Source organism: Leptinotarsa decemlineata, unplaced genomic scaffold (assembly GCF_025532065.1).
Source record: "Leptinotarsa decemlineata unplaced genomic scaffold, Ldec_3_MD MMD2_P_RNA_scaffold_4, whole genome shotgun sequence".
Classification (NCBI taxonomy): Eukaryota; Metazoa; Arthropoda; class Insecta; order Coleoptera; family Chrysomelidae; genus Leptinotarsa; species Leptinotarsa decemlineata.
In genome coordinates this window covers 885,095-911,640 of record NW_027412531.1, presented here as the reverse complement: position 1 = coordinate 911,640, position 26,546 = coordinate 885,095, and the positions used below count along the sequence as shown (strand labels likewise).

The following is a 26,546-nucleotide window of genomic DNA, read 5'->3' as shown; positions in this document are numbered from 1 at the left end:
TATAGCAAAAGCTATCGACAGAATTCACACACTTTCGAGGCATTTCAGATCAGCACTTGAATTAATTTAAAAATCAACTTCACACGATAATTTCAATAGCAACCACGTGCGTACAATTGACAAACTCACATAGGTTATGTTTACTACTTAAGAACAGCTGATGAGAGGGGTGTTATGTAAACAAACATGTGTACCAACTGTTGGTGATGAAATATTTCATTTGTTGAAAACTCAATATACATATATATAATATAATGATACTATATCTTGAAAACAAGAGCTAATATATAATTTTTATGGTCACTTTCGGTTTTAACACGTGGAAATACATTAAAATCATCTAATTTCAACCCCGAAACAAAAACTTTGTTGTGTTGTGTAATCATAAGCAATCTTAACCCATTAACGCCCAAATTATTTTTTTTCCAAAAAACCATATTTTGAATAAAATTTTCCATTGCAACTAGTGTTATTGACACCATAAAAATGTTTGAATTTTTTTTTTATTTTGGTTTTTGTAAAAAATGCTGATCTATAAATAGATCGCTGGGTGTTGAAATGATACATCTGCAGTAAATCAAATGAAGTTTTATTGAGGAAAAATGCACATAAGTTCTAGTTTTTGCGATGAAATTTACTTAAACAAGTTACACATAAAGTTACATCACATTTTTTGCAAAAAGTAAGAGGTCGACTTTTGCACATACTAAACTGACATCGACGTTGATTTGATCTCTTTTCAAGGAAATGCCCTTTTTCATCTAATCTCACACTGTCCAAAACATTAGGTCTTGGTGAACATGGGACGCTGAGTGACCTTCCTTTCAGAACACTTTTTCCATGACCGAGTTTCAAATAGGTCACTGCAATCTCTCTCCTAAAATCTTTTATTGAAATCGACTTCTGTCCATGAACCCTTCTATATAATAAAAAAGAGTTAACAACAGCCATATCAATGCATCTTGTGAATAGACACCAGTACCATTTCTTGCCTCTTATAGCTATTGAATGCTTTTCCAAGAGCCAGTCGTGATGATCCACTCCTCCCATATATTTGTTATAATTGTTTATTACCCTTGGCTGAGCAACCTGCACTTTTGACTTTTGTTCTCTGTTCCATCTTTTTACGAACGCTTCTGGTTTTATAGTATAAAAATTTGTGGCCATAGAAACACATTTGTTGTCATTCCATTCTACGAGCAATATTTTATTTTCACTGTCAAATCTATGATCATACGATCCACGAGGTAGCTTTTGTAGTTCCTTGGTTGGTTGCACCGGACATTTTGCAGTTCTATTATCTCTGATAGTACCAGTCGCATGGATATGCATTTCTTTGAGTTTATAAAATAGAGCATGATTGCTAAAAAAATTGTCAACATATAAGCAATAACTCTTAGGATTTTTCACAGTATCAAGTAATTTCAAAACTACTCTAGTACCGAGAGGTTCTGATTGTGCTTCGGTTTCTTTACCAGCATATAAAGAAAAGGAATAGCAGTATCCATCTTCACCACAAAGTGCCTACAGTTTGTAACCGAACCGAATTGGCTTACCTTTTATGAACTGTTTTAGTGAGTGGTGGCCATAATATCTTACAATCATCTCATCTATTGAAAGGTTTTCCTGGAAAATACCAAATTTTTGAAAGTTTACATTCATTTTATCCAACAATGGTCTTATTTTGAATGATTTATCGGCCTTATTTTCATGAGCTTTGGTATTATCCTGACAATGAATGAAAGACTTGATTTCAAGATAGGCATTTCTGCTCAGGGCATTTTTGACGATGGGTAGTCCCAAATCTTCATCGTCTGACCAATAATCGCGCTCAGATGGTAACGTGTGGTAGCCGCTGAATATGAGGAATCCAATAAAAATTTTGATTTCATCTTTTGTTATGAAGAAACCATGTTTATTTTTCTGCGCAGCATATCTCATAGTTTCTTCCACAATCATGTCATAAACACCATCATCAAAAAATTGTTCAAAAATATCCACAACAGTCTTATGTCGTAAGGAAGCTTTCAAATTTTCATCTTTTTCTAGATATTCATGTTCCGGTTCAAAGGGTTCATAATTTGGATCTATTTTAGACCACTTTGGAATCAACTTCTTAGTAGTTTCCCTCTTAGGTTTTTTAGGTGCAAATACTAGATTTGCTAATGGCACATTATCGTCCTCACTACTTTCATCTGAATCTTGTGTTTGAAGCTCAACGAATCCAGCCAGTGTTCTCTTCGTCAAGTAACTCCTCATCTGTTAGTTCATCTACTTCTGGTGGCAAAGCTATCAAGTCCGCTTCTATCTGCTCAGAATACAAATACTCCACGGCGTCGTCTAAATTTTTGAAAACGTCTCTTCTACTCATGCTGGAAAAATGTAAAAAATATTTCTTTCAGTGCACGCACCGTAAAATTCAACATATTCAAAAGCAAGCAAACTACTCTGGCACGTCAACAAATCGGCACTATCAATAGGTATGCATTTCTCTGAAGGGAAGCATTGAAATGATGGTGGGGGTGAACACTATAGACGCCTCAATTTGTCTTTACTACGAGATTTTTGTGCTGATCTTTAAATAGATCGCTGGATGCTAATGGGTTAAGCAAAATGAATGACCTTCAAATAATTGACAAGCAATACCAAAGCACTGCAAAACAAAATTCTGATGGATAATTTTTAGTAGATATTTCTTCAAAAAAAGGTTCAAGGCAGAAACATCAACACAAAATTGAGGATAAACTCAGTTCGGACAAACCTATCAATGATCTGGTGCAAAATGAGCCTGCTATAAAAACTTTTTTATGTCACAATCTGACAAATCGCTTAATGTGATGCTTTTAAACATACAGTCAGTTCGCAATAAAAGTGATGAACTCTATATTCTTCTAGAAAGTCTCAACTTTCCACATATAGTTTTATTAACTGAACATTGGTTGAAGGAAGGAGAGCCATTTTATCTACCAGAGTATACAACGCTGGCTAAATTTTGTAGAACTTATTCTATTCATGGTGGTACAATGATACTGATAAATGAAAGATTTTTCCAAAACTGTTATTTTTCAAATTTCGATAAAACAAACTTCCTAATAGTTGAAAAAGAGTTTGAGTTCTCAATTGTTTATTGTAAAAATTCAAACTTATATTTAATTTGTCTGTATCGTTCGCCACAATCTAACGAAAATATTTTCATTAATAGATTAGAAGAACTATTATCTAAACTTTCGCCTAACGCAAATATTATTCTGGCAGGTGATTTCAACATTGATTTTGGCAATAAGAATAATAAGGTTTGTCTTATTCAGAATTTGTTGGATTCCTTTAATTTTGCAATGCATGTCCCCACAAGATTTTCAAGCTTTTCCGCTACTCTTTTAGATTATGTATGTTCCAATTTTCCTTGTTTGACCTGTGATGTAGTTAACAGTGGTTTATCTGATCATGAAGCGGTGATCTGCTCTTTTAATATAAATCATTGTAATAAAAAACGTGATAAAATCTTCAGACGTAGTTTCAGTAAGACAAATTTCGAAAATTTTGCAAGAATGGCCTCGACTGTTTATTGGGAGAATATTTTAAGAAGTAGTGACCCATTGACCAATTTCCATTCAAGTCTCAAAAGAATTTTTGATATTTCATTTCCCTTGACTCCTTCTAAGACCAAATCGAGAAAGCCATGGATCACTAAGGGTATAAAGATAGATCTAATCATTTCATCCTTCTATTTTTCCTTTCATTTCCTATATTTTATTTGATTAATTCAAAAACTGTTGGTAATTGATTATTAACTTTGACAAGGCTTTGTCAATGATTTATACAAAATATTTATAAAATGTGAAATACTTTATTTGTTTTGAAAACCGCATATCAAATTCAAGTTGCTTATTCAATTGGTGAAGAATGCTAATTAATATGTCTCTGATTTTCAGCTATAAAATCTACTCAAAGTAATTTTAATTTATGAATATTTCAGGATATACTTTCCCTTGGGAGAACGAATCATACATTTATCCTGACAACTTCGCACCACCACTAGAAATTTTAATTGAGGCAAGCAATGGGGCTTCTGATTATGGCAATAAATTTGGTGAACCACTCATTTGTGGATTTGTAAGATCATTTGGGTTGAACGATGCCTCAGGAAATAGAAGAGAGTGAATCAAACCAATCATGTTTAGTGGAGGTATTGGTAGTATGGAGGCAGCTATGACCGAAAAATTGAAGCCTGAAATAGGTCACCATATAATAAAGATTGGGGGACGAGTTTATCGAATTGGTGTGGGAGGAGGATCAGCTAGTTCTGTTGAAGTTCAAGGGGATAATAAGATAGAGTTAGATTTTAATGCTGTTCAGAGAGGTACGTTTGATATATTTTGAACTAGTAATTGATTAATTGAAACATTTTCTGATCGTTCAATTTTTAGAGTTTCTACTAGCAGTACTATTTGAAATTTAATCTTCAAAATTGTTTTTAATACTTGTCATACATACTACAAAGGGGAAACAAATCTTGATAAAAAGTGAAATAATCTATGATTGATTATACAGTGTGACCCATTTAAAATGGAACCACCCCTGTAGAATGTGCATTTTTCAATCAATCTCAATTTTTTTTTATTGAAATATTAAGCATGAAAAACTGTATCTTGACACTAACTTTCACAATTTTAGTTTCATTTCCAAGGCACTCTATGGTTTTTTTTGTTTGTCAAAAACGGCAAAAGTTTATTAGGCAATTTTTGTTTTCAAATTTGACTACACCACTGGATTCGTAGTCGTTATAAATCAAAACTGTCAAATTTTCATTAAAAAATATTTGTTAACAACGAAGTTACAACAACTTCAATTTTGGAAACAAAGTATTTGTTTGTAATTTTTATTCAGATTATAGACATATTTGAGATCTGACAACACTGTCATCACCAAGTAGAACACCAGTGAATTTGTACAGTGAAAATCCGAAGTCAACAGCTCAATGCGTTCTACAGTTATAACTCCTGAAAATATGGTAATGTGAGAGATTTGTGGTGCAAGCGTTTTGTAATAAAAATCTGACTACGCCACTGGATTTGTGGATAATATTCCCTTAAAATAATTCATTTGAGTGTAGGTTACGAGAAGTGTATTCTAATAACAGAAAATTAAAAATTCATTTTCAAGTTATGCAGTACTTGGTACATTCTTCCGCATAGCCGCTAAAATCAAATTGATTTAAAGCATGGAAATCATTTATTCAATAATAAAACAGAGAGCAGGACAAAAATTGTTCCCTGTAAATTCTTCATAACTCAGCTAAAACAATCTTTTAGAGGAGATATCAATAATTTGAGGAAGCTGAACTCATTATGCAAAGGTTTTATAATAAATCAACAGTAGGCTGTGATTTTGACAGTTAATCATATGATGCTGTAATGGACAGCAAAGTGCTGGTTCAGAAAATAGTAAACTTGACTTTATTTTTAAACTCAAAAAAATAAATTAAGTTAAAAATCGGGAAAGACTTCCACCTACCTGATGAAACCGTTCGGAGCGTCTTCGTCAGCTTCTGGAAGGCTTTCAAACTTGCAAAACGTAAATAATAAGCGGGTAATAATAATAAGCGGGTATTCACGAACGAAAAAAACAACTTCGTCCCTTGCGGTGGTCAATTCAAGACTGACTTGGTCTGCTCCATCTCGCGCATGTGTAGAATCGTGGAAGTCATTTCATCAGCGCGAAATATTTGAATACAAGAACAATTGAAAAAAAAAAAAAAATACAAAAGAAATTTGCTTCGACCATAATATTATCAAGGTTTTAACATTTAAGGACATACACAATAAAGAGAACTGTAACATTCTCCCCACTTTTGTTGAATTATATTCAACAAACTAAGCAGTGGTAAGGGGACACAACTTGTTAACAGGTCTCCTATAAATACCACTATCGATTACATAAAATATGTTAAGGAATCGTTCCGGGGTTAAAATCATCATTTAAAATACATTTCATATATTCAAATTTTAGTGGCATACGGGAATCTCATGCATGAGGATCTCTTAAACAGCAAGGAAGTGAAAGTAGTGGTACTTGATACTTGGTATTTTGGTATAGAATACTTAGATTACTGGGTTAAGTTAAGTTAAGTTAGGTTCAAATTAAGTGAGTCTATTCCACCCCCAACTGCTATCCAAATCAATTATTCCTAATGATTCAGTACTTCCGAAAATATGAAGAACTTGATAGTGAATACTTCATAAGTAAGAGTTCGTCATTGGAAAAATGTAGAGTATTTGGTAGTGATACCTAGTACCTTTGAAATGTACTCACTCATACTGAATACATATGTAGGAACTTTGATACTGGTTATACAGCTCTGCTAGTTGTACAATGGAAAAGTAACTCTTTCTTTCTTTTTCAGGGCGCCGACTCGTGGGTATCTGTCCATAATTTGCAATCTCAAGGAGGAGGTATTTTGGATCCCGATGACAGGTTGAGCGACGTTGTCGATGATAGGGAACAAATCTTGGCGAGTTTTGAAGATGGGGATGGTGCTCATCTTCACGGAGGGGGAGACGGTGCAAGCGGCAGCTCTGTTGGTACGGGGAGCCCGGATATTTTTCACGTGAGTTATTTTTTGTGTAAATTTGGGGTAACGTGTAATTGAATATTCTTTAATTGCTTACTGGTTAATAATAATAATAACTTCATTATGCTGAAGCCTTTTCACTCACAAAGATAATAGTGTGAGCCATCTGAGTTATTTACCTTCCTTACCTCCTGCCTTCGGTAGTTTCCCACATTTTTATTATGAAGATAGAGAAGTAGAAAACCAAAATCTTTCTTAACCATATAAATATTATGAAATATTTAAATATTTAGGAAACAAATATATGGTACTAATTACGCTACCTATAATAAATTATTCGTTTGAATATAAACATGAGATGCGTCTGTGCAGGACCCAACATAAAAAATGTTAAGCTAATGAAGTATACAAAAGAAATAATTTTGAGGTTCGCTGGGTGTATATCAGACTGCTGAGAATAAAGAAGAACACACAGAACTGTATTCTTGGGGACCTCTGCCGCAAAGTGGCGCTGCAAAACTAAAGGATAACAAATAAAATGTTATTTTGCTTTGAGAAAACTGCAAGATTTTCCGTTTTTCATTTATAATAATCATTCCATTGTTCCTGAAATGGATGACTCGTTTGTTCAATCGTACCAACTTCTCATCAATTGTATCTAGATACCACTGATAACTCGACCTTCCACTACTCGCTCTCAAATGCTTGACATCACTGCTCACACGGGGTCTAACAGATCCTTCCCTGAATGGGATATTGTAGAAATTAATCGAAAAACTTGTAAGAGACATAATATGTACATCGAATATTTTCATGTATATTCTACAATTTAATAAATAAGCCCTTGTTGCTTTTTTCAATAAAAAAGATAAAACACATGTCATCTGGAGAACTGAATCGTTATTTGAAATTTTTAAACAAAAATTAACTGGTAAAAATAACTTTGATGTAATTTCAGAGAAATCAAATGCAAAATTTGATACAGCAATTGGGATGCAGCATTTGGGCATGAGTGGGACATACGAATTTTGCATATTTTTGAAAGTGATATTTGAATTTATAATCATTCTTGTGTAAGAAACATTGTTTTGTTACTTTAGTTGTGTTTTGCAACGATTGTGATTAAGTTTGCTGCTTCTTTCCTGGAACTCCTCTTGTTAAATTTGTTAGTTGTGCTCAGCGCTTTTTTGCTGTTGAACGTATACATTTTCAGCTATTGCTTCTATCCATATTCATCAAACTGAAGAAAATCACCATTGGTCAAACCCAAATGTTTGTTACATCGTATGTAGTAGAAAGTTTGTCATAATCCATATCTCACCATACTTCCAAATAGATGATGAAAATCAAATGTGTTGTGAGTGATCGAAAGTTCCATCATCATTCATGTCTCAATCTTGATCCGAGTCACATTACATTCTGTATCTGTAGAGTAGGGAGGGTGAGTGTAAGCCCACGCACTTAGGCCACATGTGACCCATTGTACATCCTCCCAAGGAGTTGTCCTCCTAGGTCGTCGTCCATCCTGTCCTTTCCAGGAAGGTGGACAGGTCGCTGGGAGACATCTCCTTTATATCGGCAGGTGTAGGCCAAGACTCGCCGAACACACACTCTCTTATTGACGATAACTCCGGGCACTCACACAGGACATGCCTGACAGTCTCATCTTCCTGTTCACACATCCTGCATAGAGGTGTGTCCACTAGCCCCATATTATGTAGGTGTTTCCTTAGCTGACAGTGGCCAGTCAGAAATCCTACTGTAAGGCGTAGATTTTTCCTGGTCATCGCCAGATATTTCTTCGGCGCCAGCTTCCCAGGATCGCCCAAGGTGATCCTGGCAAGATTACATCCTTTGATTTCATCCCATCTCTTTAAAGATTGAGCATGGGTGTAACATTTGACTAGTTCCGCAATTGTCGAAGTCATCACGCCGTGGGTGCCACTTGGTCCTAAAATTCTTAGTCCAGCCGCTTCCTTGGCTAAAGAGTCGGCAAGATTACCTTTACTCCTTTCGTGCCCTTTAATCCACCTCAGGATAATGTTATTATCTACCGAGGCTTTGGCTAAATCTTGGTGGCACTCTAGTGCTAGCCCTGAAGTAACACGGTGTCTGTTCAAGGCTAATAGTGCTTGTCTGCTATCAGTGCAGATTGTTATGTTTTTGCCCGAAATTCTTTTCTTGGTTATTTCTTTTGTGGCGATTGAGATACCAGCCAGTTCTGTTTGGACCACGCTGGTATTTCTTCCCATTCCCCATTTGATCCTTAGGCTTAGTGATCTGGAGTACACTCCACATCCTGAACCTTCTTTGGTTTTTGAGCCATCTGTATAAATCCGTATTGCATTTGTAGCATCTGACTCTGTGTTCTGCTTAATTTGTATTTTGTAGGGTTTATTAAACACAAACCTGGGTTCAATTGCATCACTTGTTGCCTGCAGCAGAGGTTGCGCAGTAAGCGCTTCCCGCCACAGGCCCAGCCTCAATCGACCCATTCCTACTTCTAGGTTTACACCAGCCGTGTGCAATCGTAACATGGCCATTAACGCAACCTCCTTAACGAACAGATCCAGAGGGGTCAGACCCGTGATTACTTCCATTGCCGCGGTTGGTGTTGTTCTCATGGCTCCTGTGATGTTTAAACAAGCCAGTCGCTGTATTTGATATAATTTTTGGATGGCCGTTGCTTGTAGAACTTTCGGTCCCCATGCAATGGCTCCATACGTTAACATAGGTCTTATTATTGCAGTGTAGATCCAGGCGACTACACGGGGTGAAAGACCCCATGCGCGTCCCACTGTCCTCCGACATTGCTCATAAGCCACGTATGCTCTTTTTGCTCTACTCTGTAGATGAGAGTTCCATGTTAGCTTCTTGTCGAGGATAATACCAAGGTATTTCACCTCTTCAGAGAAGTTTAGTTGGCTTTTGAAGATTTCGGGAGGTTTTAAGCCCGTTAAACTTCTTTTCCTGGTGAAAAGGACCATCTCAGTCTTCTTGGGATTGATCGACAGTGAGTGTTCCTTACACCATGTTTCTATCAATTTGAGCCCATCCTGCGCTCTATCGCACAGTGTGTTTACAAATTTGCCGGTCTGCAAGATAACTATGTCATCTGCGTATGCAATTGTGTAGAATCCATTTTTGTTAAGGTGATTAATTAGGGTATCCAGAACTATGTTCCAGAGGAGGGGTGATAAGACCCCTCCTTGTGGACATCCCCTCATGACCAGTCCTTTAACTGTGATGTCTTCTACATTAATACTTATTGCTCTGCTAGAGAGCATCTGGAGTATCCATTCTCCTACTACCAGGGGTACATTCCTGGAGTGTAGTTGCTGGGTAATTGTTGGAAAGGTTGTTTTATCAAACGCTCCCTCAATATCTATGAATATACCTAGGGTGGATTCTTTGTTGTCCAATGATCTCTCGATTCTGCCAACCACATGGTGAAGGGCCGAATCAGTAGACCCTCCCGGAGTATATGCATGCTGATTTGGATGAAGTGGGTTGTTAACAAGTACTTCATCTCTTATGTACCGCTCACATAGCCTCTCCATGGTTTTTAAGAAAAACGATGTGAGACTAATTGGTCGGAATGCTTTTGGTAGGGTGTAGTCCATCCTACCTGGTTTGGGTATAAATACTACTCTTACTTCTCTCCACTTACTGGGAATATACCTCAGAGCTAGAGAGGCTCTGAATATTCCAACCAGGTGTGGCATAAGAGTGTCCAGTCCCCACTGAAGTAGGACTGAAGCAGCAATGTAATGGTCACATTACATTGCTGCTTCTTACTAAAATTTCTCCTCTAAATCTGATTAGTCGATAGGAGCATCATCAAAAAGACGCTGAAGATTTTTTGGTTCTTTCTCAAAATACATCTAACATTTATTGAAATAAACAATTCCCCTTTATATTAACTAATAATGCCTTTAAAATTTATGGATATCGGCAAAAAAGTACAAGTCAAAAAACAAAACAAAAGTAGGTACTCGCAGTGTACTGTGAAAACATACTTTATTTCAATTATTGAACACCGATATCTGACAATTTGAATGTCCCAGCCTGCGGAGCATCAAACGGAGCGTTTACAAATTTGAGGTTAATATTTTCAATTGTGTTATAGAATTTTGTTACAGAGAAGTATGAAGTGCTTACAGTTCATTAGTTATGAAAACAATTCTCAATGTAGTATAAAAGAATTAAAATCGTAGAAACTTTTCAATCAATAAAATGTAAGTAATATAAACTGTCAAACGATCTGCAAATCAAAGAAATTGTTCGACTTGTGTACTGAGTGCAATGTGTGATCTAAATGAGAGCTCTATGATCTATGATCAAACACAAACTTTAACTGTTTTGTTTTTCTTTCTCAATTGTAGAAGACTATATAGAATTATGTATTTTAGCGCGTATTTTGTTGATGACTCATGTGCATTCTTTAATCGTCCTACATTTGCTAATAGGTTTACCTATTAATTCAGAGAGTTTTTTGAATTCATTTTTATTTTCAATATTTTGGAAAGTTGGACAGAAACAACGATTTGAATATTTGTAATTACGTTTTCTCATGTTGTCGCCCACTTTGTTCTAGAAAAAAATACCTCAGGAGCGGTTAGTGCACTAAGTGTACGCCGTCTGTTCAAAAAATAAGGTGAATTTTCAGTTTTTCAAAAAATAATAGTTAATCATCAATTTCTATTTTGTCTCCTACAAAGTAGTCCCCCTCAGATGTAAAACACTTGTGACCGCATTTTTTTTCAACCCTCGAAGCAGTTCTGATATACACTTTTTGGTATGTCCTTGAGCTTTTTCAGCGATTCGGTTTTTATCCCCTCAATCGTCGTAAATCGCCGTTCTTTTATGGGTCTCTTCAATCTTGGGAACAGAAAAGAGTCGCAGGGGGCCAAATCTGGTGAATTCGGTGGCTGAGTGATGATTACGGTGTTGTTTTTGGACAAAAAATTACGAACAAGCAATATATAGTGAGCAGGTGCAAAAGCCATGAATTGTTTTTCCACCACAATACCGGACGTTTTCTTTGTATTGTTTCTCACAAGAGGCGCATAACTTCAAAATAATACCCCTTATTTACCGTACGAGCATGTGGCAAGAGCTCCTGATGCACTTCGCCACGGTAATCGAAGAAAACCGTGAGCAAAACCTTGCGTGCTTTTTTGTTCTTGGCTCTCCTGGGCTCTTCCATTGGGACGATTGGACTTTGGTGGCATGAGCCAACCAATATGCCAATATTCTCAGCAACTTCTCTCCATAACAATTTTCTTTACTTTCTTTCTACGGTTGTTAATGTGTTTGGGCGTCCAGGACGAGCATCGTCATTCACATCTTCTCGACCATCTGTGAAAGGCCTGTACCACTTATAAACATTTTTCTGACTCAGAGTACAATCACCGTATGCCACTGAAAACATTTCAAGTGTTTTGAGCACTTAATTCCATTCTTTTACACGCTTTCTATTAGCTTCACTTGTATGAATGTTTGTTTGCTTGTAACTCCCAAGCTCTGGGTCTGTATTGACAGAATTATCGACATTATTATTTCTTGATCTATTCGCGGGCAGATGGCGCTGTATGTAACCTCCTTGATATTTCTTGATCTATTCGCGGGAAGAAGGCGCTGTACGCAACCTCCTTGATGGGTTGTTCAAAAGAAAATCAAAATAAAAAATGGATTTTAAGAATTATAAGTGTTAGCGAAATTTTTTAATACAGTTGAAATATTTAGATATTTAAATATTTTCAATTACCCGTGATATGGATTTCAACAATGAAAACGTTATCGTAAATTGTACACCTAAAAAATTCAGTTATTTAAATATTTCAAAAAATCAAAAATTATTATTAAGGTGCTTGAAATACATATCAAATCAAAAGATCAATTCGAAAAATAAAATTATTCAATGAAAAAATATTCTAAGTCCATTAATTTTGAATGAAACTTCAAATCAAAACATCAAGACTGGATTGTTTTTTGAAATTATCTCTTTACTTCGAAACAAATATTACAACCTGCATCTCAGTATTACTATAGAATTCAAGACCTCAAGCTTTATTATGTTGTTAAAGATTTATATTACTAGTGACTAGAACTTGAAAAAAAATTATTTTTGACAATAAATTGGACTAAAAAGTGAAAAATAAATAATATAGTTTGAAAAACTAAGAAACACGCTTTTATAGCATATGAAACCAAAAAGTAAAATTAATAAAGTTTCAAAAAACTAAAAAAACACACTTTTAAAGAACATTGAGCTAAATTTTTTTTTGATAAGCTCAAAACAATAACAATCGAAAAATACTAGTATTATTGTGAAAAAAGCATGGGCGCTAGATATACAAAAAATATGGCACAAAGCGTCCACGCTTTTTTACAATAATACTAGTATTTTTCGATCGTTATTTACATAAAATTTGATGCACATTCTTTAGTCCATTTTTTTCAGTAGCAAAAAATTACAGAACACGTAAAACACTTTCTTACTTTTATGCCTTTCACCAACAAACTAAAGTCGCGAAATCGCTGATACATATGTTCGAGACCAGTATACCAAAAAAAAAAAAATGATGTGGCTTTTTTCATTATTTATTGATTACAAAGTTACCTCTATATTTTTGCCAAAGCTCTTTAGGAACTCATGAATTTCCTCATGGGGTATTTCTAAAGCATTTTAATTGAAACAATAATGAAAACAAGACGACTTATGTCGTGTTAAAATCTCTCATGTAACATTTTGATAATTGGTCATAATAACTTCTCTGACACGTATCTGCCATTATAATTGACACTTACATGTAAGATTTCTCCAAAATAATCTACATTTCGTGATGAAATCCATTATTCTAATATTATCTTGTATGTATTATGCAAGATATATTATGGTAATTTTACTGGTACATTGTGAAAACATGCCGAATTGTAATTATCGATAGGTGGACAGCTGAATAAAGGTTCGATAGGTATGAACACTATTTCATTGTAGTGTTCGTGAAAATAAAAAATTCACATTACTCATTTTATTGAATGCATCTTTCTATGTTTGTTGAATAAACAATAGATATCCTCATACACCCAATGCCAATGTTAATTTTCATTAAAAAATTATAATAAAAATACTTTGCTTTACTCTGAACTCATCACCTTTGCTGAACACGCGGTATTCTGTGTTCGTAGTAGTTTTTTCAACGAATAAGTTATGAAAAAACTATTCATTACAACATGATCCTGTGATAATTATCTTTTGAAACAAGTACAACTGCGATAGTGAATTGCATTTCCTATGTGTATATTCGTTTTCACACGAGGGTGTTTCTAAAAAAAATTATAGTTCCTGTACATCGTTCCTTAAGTGCTAAAGCACAGTAGAATAATATAACGAGTTGCCGGGGATCTTCAACCGCTCTTAGGATGAGATTCTCATCCAACGCGTTCAGTGCTGTAGTATCGAAGGATTCGACGATTCCACGAACATCGGATTAGTTATAATAAACGGTCGAATATTGATATTGTGTTCAGTTTATTCCCTGTTGTTATTATTGTTTTTAGTTTTTGTAGTTAGTTATTGTTATTTGTTTTATTATTAAGTGATTAGAAAATGGGAGATATCAAAAAGACATTATTATATGAGCGCACGCCAATGGTAAAAAAACGAAATTGGCCCCGCACTTCGTTTCGAGATCACCACAAACTTTGTGCATTTATGAATGAAAGTAGTGGGAGTGGACTTACTGGTTGATTTTACTGTGGCTGAAGCATGTAGATTTTCCAACTGTAGACTTTCAAAGTGACAAAGTGAAAATTATATTTTTATAAAGCGTGACAATTTTCATCATAAAAATTTAAAGCCTTCTCTAGACCTCCTAGGTCATATTATGCCACCAGTTTCTTAGACATTTTCTTGCATTGTGACTTCAACCGAAGAAAATGTTGAGGAAGTGAAAAAAATCATTGTGGAAAATTGTCGAATCACAACTAGAGAAATTGCTGAGCCCTATCGAAATCAGAATCAGAATGGAAAATCATCAACAAAATAGTCCGAACTGTTCGGTTGATATTTTTATTTTTTCTTTAAGTTTCCTAATTTTGCTAGCTTGAAACAGATTTTTTTTCTCGAATGAAAAGAGCTGTGAGTTTTTTGCCAAATTGATAGTACTTATAGATATACATGATGAACCAACATCAAAAGAATCAGCCGATCAAGGCCAACTATTTTGTTGCTGGTTCTCGTAGTGTATTTGAGTATCCCCTGATGAGCAACAAATTTAAAACACTTTTCCTTTCCAGGAAAACCAGTTTCAAGATAGCAAGAACGAGGAAAATGAAAAAAAAATATCGAAATCGGCCAATCGGTTTCAACTATTTTGTTGCTGATACTCAAGGTGTATTTAAGTTTACTCTTGGTGAGCAACAAATTTAGAACATCTTTAATTCCAGGAAAAACCAGTTTCAAGATAGCAAGATCAGAAAAAATAAAAAAAAATTTAAAATGTTTCGCTATATCTAAGGTTTAGCGACTAACCAATAGCTAAATCTTCTGTAAAGATCAAAGGAAAAGTATATAATTTATTGAGTTACCTTGCTACCTTTATATCACAATACCATTATTTGCGATTTCTAGGGATCGGCACAAGCAACAAAATCATTGTTTTGGCAACTAATTAGCAACTACATATTTAGCTACAAATTGATGTATTTTTTTTTGTAATTTTGCTGGATTCGCCATGCTAGCCTGATAGGGCTAAGTTGCTGGGGATGTCTGGATATCGGTTGGCTTATTACATGCAGTTTTTCGGAAATTTAGGTCATGCATCGTGTGACAGCAAAGTTCGTTCCAAAATTGCTGAATTTTTACTAAAAATACCTTCGTATGAGCATCGCTTGGGAATTGTTGAAAGACGTCAACGGCGATACAGATTTGCTTTAAAAAGGGTCATAACTGGTGACGAATCATGAATATGTAGTTATGACATCGAAATCAAAGTTCAATCGTCCCAAGAACCAAGAACATAAAAAGCATCCCAAGTCCGATCAAATGTCAAGGTTTTGCTCACTATTTTTTTCGATTACCGTGGCGCAATGTACCAGGAATTCTTGCTACGTGGTCGTACGGTCAATAAGGAGTACTTGTATTATATTGAAAATTTGCGCCGCTTGCGAGAAGCAATACGAAGAAAATGTCCGGTATTGTGGAAAAACAGTTCATGACTTTTACATCAAGATATATGCATCTGCTCACTCGTAATTGCTTGCTCGTAATTTTTTGACCAAAAATATTATATTCACCAGATTCACCAGATTTGGTCCCTTGTTCCCAAAATTGAAGAGACACATGAAAGGACGGACATACTTAAAGTGCATTATCAGAATGATTCGAGGATTGAAAAAAATGCTGGCACAAATAGATTATGAATGTGGGGGATTGCTTTGAAGCAGACAAAATAGAAATTGATGAAAATTTTTTGAGACATCGTATAAAGCTTTCGACAACCAAGTGTTGTCCATCTTCATACCTGGCTACACCGCAGTGATGAAGCCTATAGCCAGAAACACGTGTCTGCGGTTCAGCCCTTTTTTGAGTGTTATGTCCGCGAGTTTTTTTTTTTTTGTTTTAGATCAAACACACTCGTTAACATTTTTCAGTATACTGTTATAAATACTCTTACCACTGTCTAGTATTGGAAAATGTCTGCAACGTTTCTGGTTTCATGTATCAACTACTAATCAAAATTATATACTTCATGAATTACTCCTGAAATTTGAGTATTCTTCCTTTTCTGATACATACATTTAGTGACACATTGAAAAAGCATTTCTTTCGTCACCTCGCACTTGTCGAAACACCTAACTTGTTTCGTTAACGTTGGTAAGGAACGATTTGAAAATTGTTCTCGTTTGAGGCCCCTAGCCTGCCTCACTATTTAGATATAATCAATCTTGTAGACAAAAAGTGTAAACGATCTCCTGTCATCCAAGAATTCTTCATATTTATTAGAAGGTATGCGGAACACTTCAAGAACCATGTTATCCATTACAAGTAATCCACAAGAAGCAAAATTAAGTCTAATTTTCCAAGACTTCTCTCGGTTATAAATTACTTTCAACTCAACATAGTGGAAATAGAAAAACAGAAAAATGCGAAGTGAAAGGAATGGGTTATGGGATCGTCACTGTGTGAACTATATTATAATACAAACATATTTCCCAATAATGACAAATTTAATGAGTTTTCCTACGTTTCCGGGTTTATTATTAGCCGAGGCCTGCCGATTTTTATACCTGACGTTTCATCTAATACTGCGGCAGGTACTATCAAAGCTATTTTAGTATTAAAATTCAAAATTTTATGATGAATGATGAATAAGGTTTGGACAAGTAAAACAAGTAACTCATCGTTACATGTTAAAATTGGGAAAGCAGGATTTGACACGACCAAAATATGTTGATGAAAGTTCAACAAAAGCTTACAAACTATTCATTCATTTCATTCTGTCCAGTGAATCAACTTAGCCTTTAATAATTTGCTGCCGATAAATTGAACATTGCGTTACCTGATACTTCAATGTGTTGCCAAGCAACTTTTTTTTAAGCAATGACGGTTTTTTTCGACTTCTGAGCATTTCTCACTCCTCATGATATTTTGCCATACATATACTCAACTATTCAAATCATCTGAAGGAACAATTCGTTCAGGCCAGCCTCAACTCCCTACACTGTAGGTTACTGGACTGACACCTATCAGACAACTACTCCCCTGGCTAATACCACGAAGGGCGTTGGATTATATCCGACAAGTGTCAGTGCAGTATTATTCACTGAATTTTTTCCTGCTGTTGTTGTCGATACGATACAACTGCCGCAATATATTTTCAATTATTGGAACACACTTACATTACAGACCGGTTTCGGACTGTTTGGCCACTCATCAATGCAAGATGCTATCTATCATCAACATGAAGTCGATGATTTCCGATATTTGAAATCCAATTCCTTCAGAGTATCATGCCTCGAACTGAGCTGAAGCTTACAACAAACAATAGGTTTGTCGTCGACCCATCTGCCTGTGAACGAGGTAACCAACTGCATATCCGAAATTTGCCCAATTTCTCGTATAAGGAAAGAAAACTTTTCACATATAGTCAGTGGGCATATGTGAAACTTAACTTTTCTTCAACCAAACCTAGTAAATAAAGAGTATCATGTTATTTCTCAAAATTAGTTTTTCATACTATTCAAAACCTAGCTCGTTCAATATTCTGAGACAGCTGAATCCAAGTCGTGATTTGTTATCTACTAAAATGAAACTTGATTTGTGCGAATCGTTGGTGATTTCTAAATTATACTATTATGATAGTATATATGGTCCAGCATTTCTACAGGCTGATGCAGCTAGATTATAATTAATTCAAAATTCCTGCTTACGTTTTACTCATGAAATACGGAAATTTGATCAAATTAGTATGAAATTTGAAGAAACAGGATGGCTCAAATTAAAAGGAGAACACAAGAAAATATAATATGCTAGTTATTCCCAAACACTCAAGTCTTCTTTAGCGTATTCAGCACCTAAATTTTATAACAATCTTCCCAAGAAGTTCTGGAACATCTTTTTTCAATAAGAAATTGAAAATTCTATTTCAGTCACTGTAGATTTGCTTTTAAGACGGACCTGTATATGATAATTATTTACGCTATAGTTACAAATATGGTGAAAAATATATTTGAGAAATTCAGGCACCAATTTAATTTAATTTTTATACTTTATAATTACACTAGTATAAATTGTTCTGAAATAAGTATATTGAGTATTTTCAAGTATTTTTCATTTTATATACCCTGATTCTCAAATAGTACTCCTATAGTTGTCTCTGATTTATTATTTATTTTTTTCCAACGTTAAATTGAAAAGCAGCCTAGGCTGATACTTCACCTTTTCGTCGACACTCAATTATTGTTCTGAAACTTGGTATTTTATAATTTTTTTTCATACCGAAGTATGCGCTGGTCAGGTCCTATCCCCCGAAGCCCCGATACATTCGGGGGGTGCGCCAGCATTATCAACCAACGATCACTCCTCACACCGTGGGGTAAGTGATCATTGGGTCCGAGAATCATGTGCCTTGAGCAATCGCAGTGAGCCAAGAATGACAGCCTTCAGCATCTGTCCGGCTAAGATTTCTGCCTTAGTGCGGCAAGCCGGTATGATTTTAAGATTCAAGAGTAGAGAGTGTATCATTCTACATAGGACTCCTATAATCAGAAGAGTGATCTGGATAGAGTCTGCGTAATTCGAAGAGAAAATCTTGATATTTTATCCTCCTCTTTTCTGACTATATTCGTTTCGCCAGGAGTTGAAAACTCCACGACAAATATCATTTTGCTCTTGTGGTCAAGAAGGACTACATCAGGCTTATTCGCTTGTATGAGCCTGAGGGCGGGGAACGAATAGTTCCAGTAAATTCGGCACTTCTCGTTCCCACAACGGATGCAATATCCCCCGGAGCGTAGGGCAACACCGGTGTCTCGTCAAAACCGTAAGAGTGCCGTAGATGGTAATATAGCACTCTTAGGGCCGCGTTATGTCGATGGATATAGGCCGAAACCGCGTATGCTGGACATGCTGATAGCAAGTGCATTAGGGTCTCGGGCGCCTCGCGGCAGTATCTGCACCTTGTGTCAGAAATCTCTATACCCAACACGCGACTGCGGTAGACTAAGGTGTTGAAGACACCATCCTGGCAAGCCATGATGAACCCCTCAGTTTCCGAAATCAGTCCACTCGACCTGAGAAAAGCGAACGTCAGGCGCTTTGATAAGCCAAGGTCTCCAATGTTATTGAAGAAGATCCATGCATTGGTTTATCCTTGTGTTTTCGCAGAAGTAAGGTGATCTCTGCGGCTTTTATCTGAGCTTTTGCTGAACGGGTTCCAACTCGGTGAGGTGACAGAGTTGTGAACAGTTAGCTTAAGTTTTTTTTAAATTTCATCTTAACCTACAGTTTAGTCACTTTCATTTTAAACTGTCAAATGGAATTTGTATTTCTCAATAGTTCAGTAAGAATCTTTACTGGTTCCTTTGTGTTGAGCAGATGTTCTTTTTGTTACTGCCATATATAATTATTTATAGTTTGACGAAATATGAATCATTATAATTGAACTATTAGGTTCATTTGTGTAATTACACAATATGGATCATTGTTAATTCTGAAGCATCTAGACCTAACAAAAACGTCTTGCACTCAGGATGGAGAGCACAAGTATGGCCCAAACTACCTCCGAACGGACATCGAAGTCACCGGAGAACAGATAGCGTCGGGCGTTCCTCTGCTCCAGGTCCGCCGAGGGAGCGAACCCAGTCTCAACCAACTTCCTGCTGGCCCTCCTGCTCCTGCGGAACACACGAAGCGATGGAGCGCTGCCCCTTTGATACTGGAACCTCCTAGTTCAGGGTACATCAGTCCGGACTGGATGGATGACTCCAAAGAAGAAGAAGAACCATGTTTCAGGAGAATCGCTAGGGATGGGAGCAATAGGCTGTCGATGCAGTTTTTGGGCGCCGACAGTGCAGGGTAAGTGAATTAAAAAAAACATCTTTGCAACTTCAATTGTAATATGTGTTCAGAAAATAACAAGAATTTTAATTTTTTTTATATATTTTCGTCTACATTAATTTTGTTGCCTTCAAAATAGTACCCACTAGATATTATGCACTTGTGCCGATGCTTCTTCCAATCCTCGAAACACGTCTCAAACTCGATCTGCAGCATTTTCAGCGAGGCATTTTAAATATCGTCCATGCTTGTGACGGCAGAGAGATTCTCTCTATTTTTGGAAATAGGAAAAAGTCACCCGGAGCCATGTCTGGCGAATAGGGGGGCTGGAGCATCATTACAATATTGTTTTTGGTCAAAAGTTCACGAACAACAATGTGAGCGGTGCATTATCATGATACAAAACCCACGAATTGTTTTTACCTCAAACCTGGCTATTTCGAATTCCAAAGGCAACGGATAGCAATATTTTCCAGTATGAAATGTATGTGTATGAGTATGTACTGTCGTGTACTGTTTTTAGTAAATAAGTAGGTAAGTAGGTAGTTTATTTCTACCCGTGATGTGAGTTACATTTATGGCAGGTAACAAAAACATATTGATACTATAATCATAGTCTAAAGACACGCATAAAAGTGAGTGAAAAAATTAACTCAATTCGTGCACAGATTTACATACACAAAGAATAAAATTAGAATAGTTATATGAAAATCAAGACAAGTAACATTAAAAAAAACATATCTAAGAACATCATGAACATATGATGAGGAAATATGCACATATCTCAAACTATCCAGGAGTTTGCAATATCAACATAATCATTTACATAATAAAAGAGTTGTGAAACAGGAAGTGTTTCTTATAAAACTAAAAATATACAATGTTGATAATGGCATCATACCAAGTTTGACAAAATTTTCACGAAACTGATCTCTATAACCTATGTCTGCCAGAATTGTAATAGCCTTTTTCTGACATCTAAAGAGCAAATTTCCATAAGAAAGCCTCGAATGGAATGAGTAGTAGGCCATTTTCATAGCATGCAGATTCGTGAGATAATAGTTGTCTAAATAATGCACTGAATAATTTATATGCTGCTTGATTTACACGACTGGACAAATTTAATCTGTCATCTATAGTGATCAAAAACAAATTCAAAATTCATTTATTGGTCTTCAGGTCAAGTTATTGACAATAGACAAGACAGATAATTAAGTATACTTAGATGCTAGGGTAAGTCGAATGATAAAATAACTGTATAATAGTTAGTAACAAGATGTAGAACTAATAATAATAATGAATATTTGATGTGGAGATGGTGTTCTGATTGAAAAAAGATTTGGGCAGTTGCTAACAAGTTAACATTATTATGTACTACATTGTATGATGTGCACAGTTCATTAAAATTATCAAAAGAACTGTCATTTAAGAATTCCTTCAATAGTTTCTTGAAATTGTTGAGTAATGTAACTACTGCGGTAATTTTTCATAGAATCTGCTTCGATGTCTGGGAACCACTAATTAATTTCTGGTTCTTGTTCTGTAATCGTGAAACATCCTATTTTGTGTATATATATATATATATATATATATATATATATATATATATATATATATATATATATATATAGATATATATATATATATAGATATATATATATATATATATATATATATATATATATATATATATATATATATATATATATATATATATATATATATATTATATGGAATTATTTTCCAGCAGCTTGACTGCAAAATGAATTAATATTTTGTAAGCTTTTGTTGAACTTTCATCAACATATTTTGGTCAAGTGTCAAATCCTGCTGTTCCAGTTTATAGATCGATGTTAATGTGAGGACCTTTTCTTTAGAAGCATATCTGCATATTTCCTGTGACTTTATTCCAAATATGAGACTTTTTATGGTATAAACTCTGTTACTTCCACTGTCTGTCCCCATAATATGATATTATAGCAGATATGTGGGTATACAAGGGCGTAGTAAGATGTTATAAAATGTTGTAGTGCTTTAGTTTTAGTAGGGAAAGAATGATCTGTCAGTAATTTGCATATGTGGTCCAGTTGAGGTTCCAAGAAATTTTGAAGTCTATATGCGTTCCCAGAAATTTTGTCGATTTTGTGAAAGTATGTATCTATGTTTAGGTTGGGTTTGTTTTTTCTTTATTTAATATTAGACGATTAGCAAAACACCATTTTTTCATATGTTTATATACCTCTGAAATTTTCATTATGGCCTCTTCTTCGTTTTTACCGGATATTGCTGCCGACGTATCGTCATCTAATTTTATCGTTGTTCTTAGTAGATTTAGGTCGTTGATGAATAGTAAGAATATTAGTGGTGCCAATACCATAATGATTTTATTCTGTGTAAAAATTGAATGTTTTTCCACGTGTCATCTAAATAAACATAAAGTTTACGCGTAAAAAAACTCCGTGAATTGGAAATTTCGAAGAATGATACTTTTTACCAGTTTCATTGAATGTTTTTTTTTGGTTTAAGTATTTTATTTCATCTAAAATTCCAATTTGGTTATATTAATAAAGTAGAATGCTTATTATTATTATTAAGGAAGTGAGAACTGCATGTGCATGTGAGATTATTTGTTTTCAATAACTCTACAGGAAAGACTTACGTCACTAACAAGTTACCATCAATCTTCGATACGGTTTTGCCATTCAAGTATAATATAAATAAAAAAGAGGTCCCAAAACTGTACTCTTCGAAACACCTGGAGTTCCTTTTATTTAAAAAAATAATTGGTACATTTTAACCTATTTAATAAGTATCTTGAACCATTTTATCGTTGTCAACTTTTGAGTAATGAGTTTGTTTCATTTATTTGTAAAGGCAACTGCTGTTTGTTTATATCATCCTGAACTAACTTCCAGTTGAATATTGTTGATTGTAAAGCGCCCTATATACATGGGAATTGGGTTCGCCAAACTTGGTTCGCACGAACCATTTGTTCCCCTGTGGTTGGTGTTTGACGAACCAAGATCGCCACAATTTCTCACGAAATTGGCCTTCCATCGGGTTGGAAAACATTTGTTCGGTTCACCGGCAGGGCGCACCAAGTTCCTCTGTGTGTGGAGGAGGGGAACCGTTTTTCGCCATTCTTCCCAGTGTTTGTGGTAATATGGCGCACAAAAACTTCAAGTCCTCCAAGTTTCTTCCACTAGCTGGGTAGCAAAGTGTAGAAACGAGGCTATTTTCGGCCAATATCGACTTTCTCATGTGAGTTGTTTTGATATGTAGGGTGTCAAAAGTTCCAATAAATAATTGAATTCTGTTTTGGTCATTGTTGAATAATTTGTGTAATCTTTCGCACTGTTCTCCCTAAGATGATAATAGAGATTGAGTTGAGACCACTTCTCTCTCACAGTGCTTGGTCCATTGCGATCTTTTTTTCTTTTTTCTTGTAAACCTTCAAACTCACATAATTCAACAATAAGAGCTGCCATCTTCGAAGAACTCATCCCAACTGCTGGAATGAAACTGGTGAAGTAGCGAACCGTTGTTCACATTCCCCCAATGTGTATAGGAAGTGACGAACCAAGAACTTAGTTCTTGTTCAGCGAACAAGGAACCTTTGTTCAGCGAACAAAGGTTCCTATGTGTGTAGGCTGCTTAATACTGTTTCTCAGGAACGCATTGAAAAGTGAAACACCTCATTTGTGCACTATCTCAAGATTTTTTGTTTTCAGCTATCGATAGGCCGAAGCTGCTGAACGGGCGGTCACCTCCAGAAACCATTTAACCACCTCATTGCCAAGAGAAGCGAGACGGAAGGAACCCCTTGGACAAGCCAACAACTCGACGAGTCCTCTTCCATCTGCCGTTGATGTAGGGGAAGTTATCGTGATAAGGAATGAGACCGGACCTCTTGGCATCCACGTAATTCCCGATTATGATACCTTGGGGAGGGAAAGGGGGCTACTTGTTAAAGGTATCGAGCCCGGAGGGAGGATCGACAGAGATGGAAGATTGGCGATTTACGATAGGGTCGTCGAAATCAATGGAGAGAATTTGATCAATATGCCCTTTCAAAGGTGAGATATTTTGATTGTTTCGTCATATGCAAACCATTGAACAAAAGTATTTTTTTTGTAGAGGAATTCTTCTACTGACCTTTCTGGTGATTTTCACCTGAATCTGAAAAAAAGACTGTAATGGAGAACTCCTCTGCCAATAATTTCATATACTTCATTGCTAGATTATAAATCATCAAAAATTGCCTTCTGCTCACAATATTTTTCAATGTTTCAAATCTGAAAAAAATTATCTCAACCTTTTCCATCAAATGAGTTGCATAATAATGATAATTGAAGATATTCGTTGTTATCTACCCTTGGTATGTTATTAGCACAAATACATGAAAACAATGAAGCTATTCAATTCATTTCCCAGATATATCTGTTTATGAATGATCAGTTATTTTCTGTTCTGTCTGTTTGAAATCTGTTTTTCCGTTAATCAGCTGTCGCCCCCCATACGAAAGACAACTCTCAGAAGTTGAGAAACTTGTGCGAGCTAAGGACTAACGAGGTCTTACCTTTCAACGTGTGATTCCTAACATTCCTAAATTGAAAATTAAATATGGTTTCTTGAAATGTTCCCCATTGTGAAAATGTTAAATAATTTCCGCTTTATATACTAAACAAAATTTTAGATAATTATGATTAGTACTAAATTAAGATGTTGTGACAATATTAATCGAATACAAAAGAAGATGTATGCATCTCCACTCACAAGCAATTTTGGTGAAATTGGTTACACGTGTGAATCATAGTATTCGTGCCACGTGCCATTATAAGGATGTCTGCAGAATGCTGTATAATGTCCGCTGTAGATAGATCCACTGTGACTCGAAAGTGCATCTAGATTATAACGACAAGGAGTCACATTGTTCAATCCACCTAGAAGAAATTCGATGGCAACATTTAACTTGCCTCTAAATCTTTTAAATTATCTGCTTAGTTACTCATTTGAGGAATAAGTGATGAAATCAGATTCGTCGAAGTTGAGAGTGAACTTTAGTACTCATTGAGTCATTTGTGTGCCTAGATACTATTTCTTGTGTAACTCCACATTTAATAATATTTTTAAAACCTAAATGACTCGATTTCAACAAGTTATTTCCGTATCACTTTTTCGTATATAGGAGTTATAATGGGACATTTTGGAAAATAATCCACCCCTGACACTCAAATTACAAATATAGTAATAATACTATTTAAAATAGCATTCAACCATTAGATGCAAGATACATACAAACTACTTTTGAAGGTAAAGAAATAACTTTCGTTGTATCATGGACAATTTATATCACTACATAGTATAAAACAAAGTCGAGATAGATTAAAAAATGTACTTCAATATTGTACACCTTAAAAATGTACACAAAAAACTCTCAGCGATAGGGATGACCCACAATAACCATTTCTCATCCTTGAGAAATAATGGATTATTTATGAAGCGTTTTTAAGCAATACAGTAATGATCCTTATCCAATTGAGTACCTTAAAGAGATTGTTCATTTAATATCATTTTGCATCAATATGGCCCTTCACAGCATGTAATTTAAATGAATATTTTCGAAGATATTACAGATTTAAAATGCAGAGACGTTGCGGTGGTATCGACAGGGGGGGGAAACGGCGCGTGCCTATAAATAGAGCATCGAAGGCCCTGCTTAGTTCTATAGCACTTTATGATCAGCAGCGATCGCACGTGTTTATATGTATCTTTAGTATCAGCATTGCACCCGCGCGGAGCCGGGGCGGTTCGCTAATTCTTTATAAATTAAGAGTTCCGTTGATAATATTTTAAGTTTTTCCAATATACTTGTTATGCACTGTTTGGAACCTTTGGTGTAGTAATGAATATTACTGGAGTTTTTTCCCAGCATCAAATCGTTATTTTTTAACACCTCGACACAAACTCCAGTAATATTCATTTTTTCCAATATTTCCATTCGCGGTTGTTGAGTATAGCTGAGCCAGATAAATATGAGAATGAACCTACTAAACTGTTTTTTTTTTAATTTTATCTCATGTTAGTTCACTCAGCGACATAATTATTATTTTGGTAGATTTACTTTTGACATACATTAGTCTGAAGATAACTGTTTCATTATCACTTTGTATGCTAGCTTTACTGGGATTTTTATCATCTGCGTCATAGAGAGAATTCAAATAAAAATTTAATTTGCAAGTTTATGGTATGATATCGTAAATGATAAATAACTGAATAAAAGTTACGTTGGAACAGCAAAACACAATTGTAAATCAGGCTGATTGGTACCAACAATTTTTATTGTAATTTACTAGGTGTTAACTTATTCATAACTTTCAGTAGAGCAAATAATCATTTTACAATTAA

The 26,546-nt window shown here is 35.3% G+C and overlaps 1 protein-coding gene across 1 annotated transcript in view; it reads left to right on the top strand.

Moving 5' to 3' along the window:
• Positions 1 to 26,546, top strand: part of LOC141487538 (partitioning defective 3 homolog) — a 60,532-nt gene that overhangs the window by 13,886 nt on the left and 20,100 nt on the right. The window contains 4 exon segments of the mRNA XM_074186630.1: positions 3,977 to 4,360; positions 6,404 to 6,607; positions 19,831 to 20,156; positions 23,870 to 24,214. Of these exon segments, the coding sequence (XP_074042731.1) occupies positions 4,346 to 4,360; positions 6,404 to 6,607; positions 19,831 to 20,156; positions 23,870 to 24,214 (890 nt within the window). The 5' untranslated portion in view covers positions 3,977 to 4,345.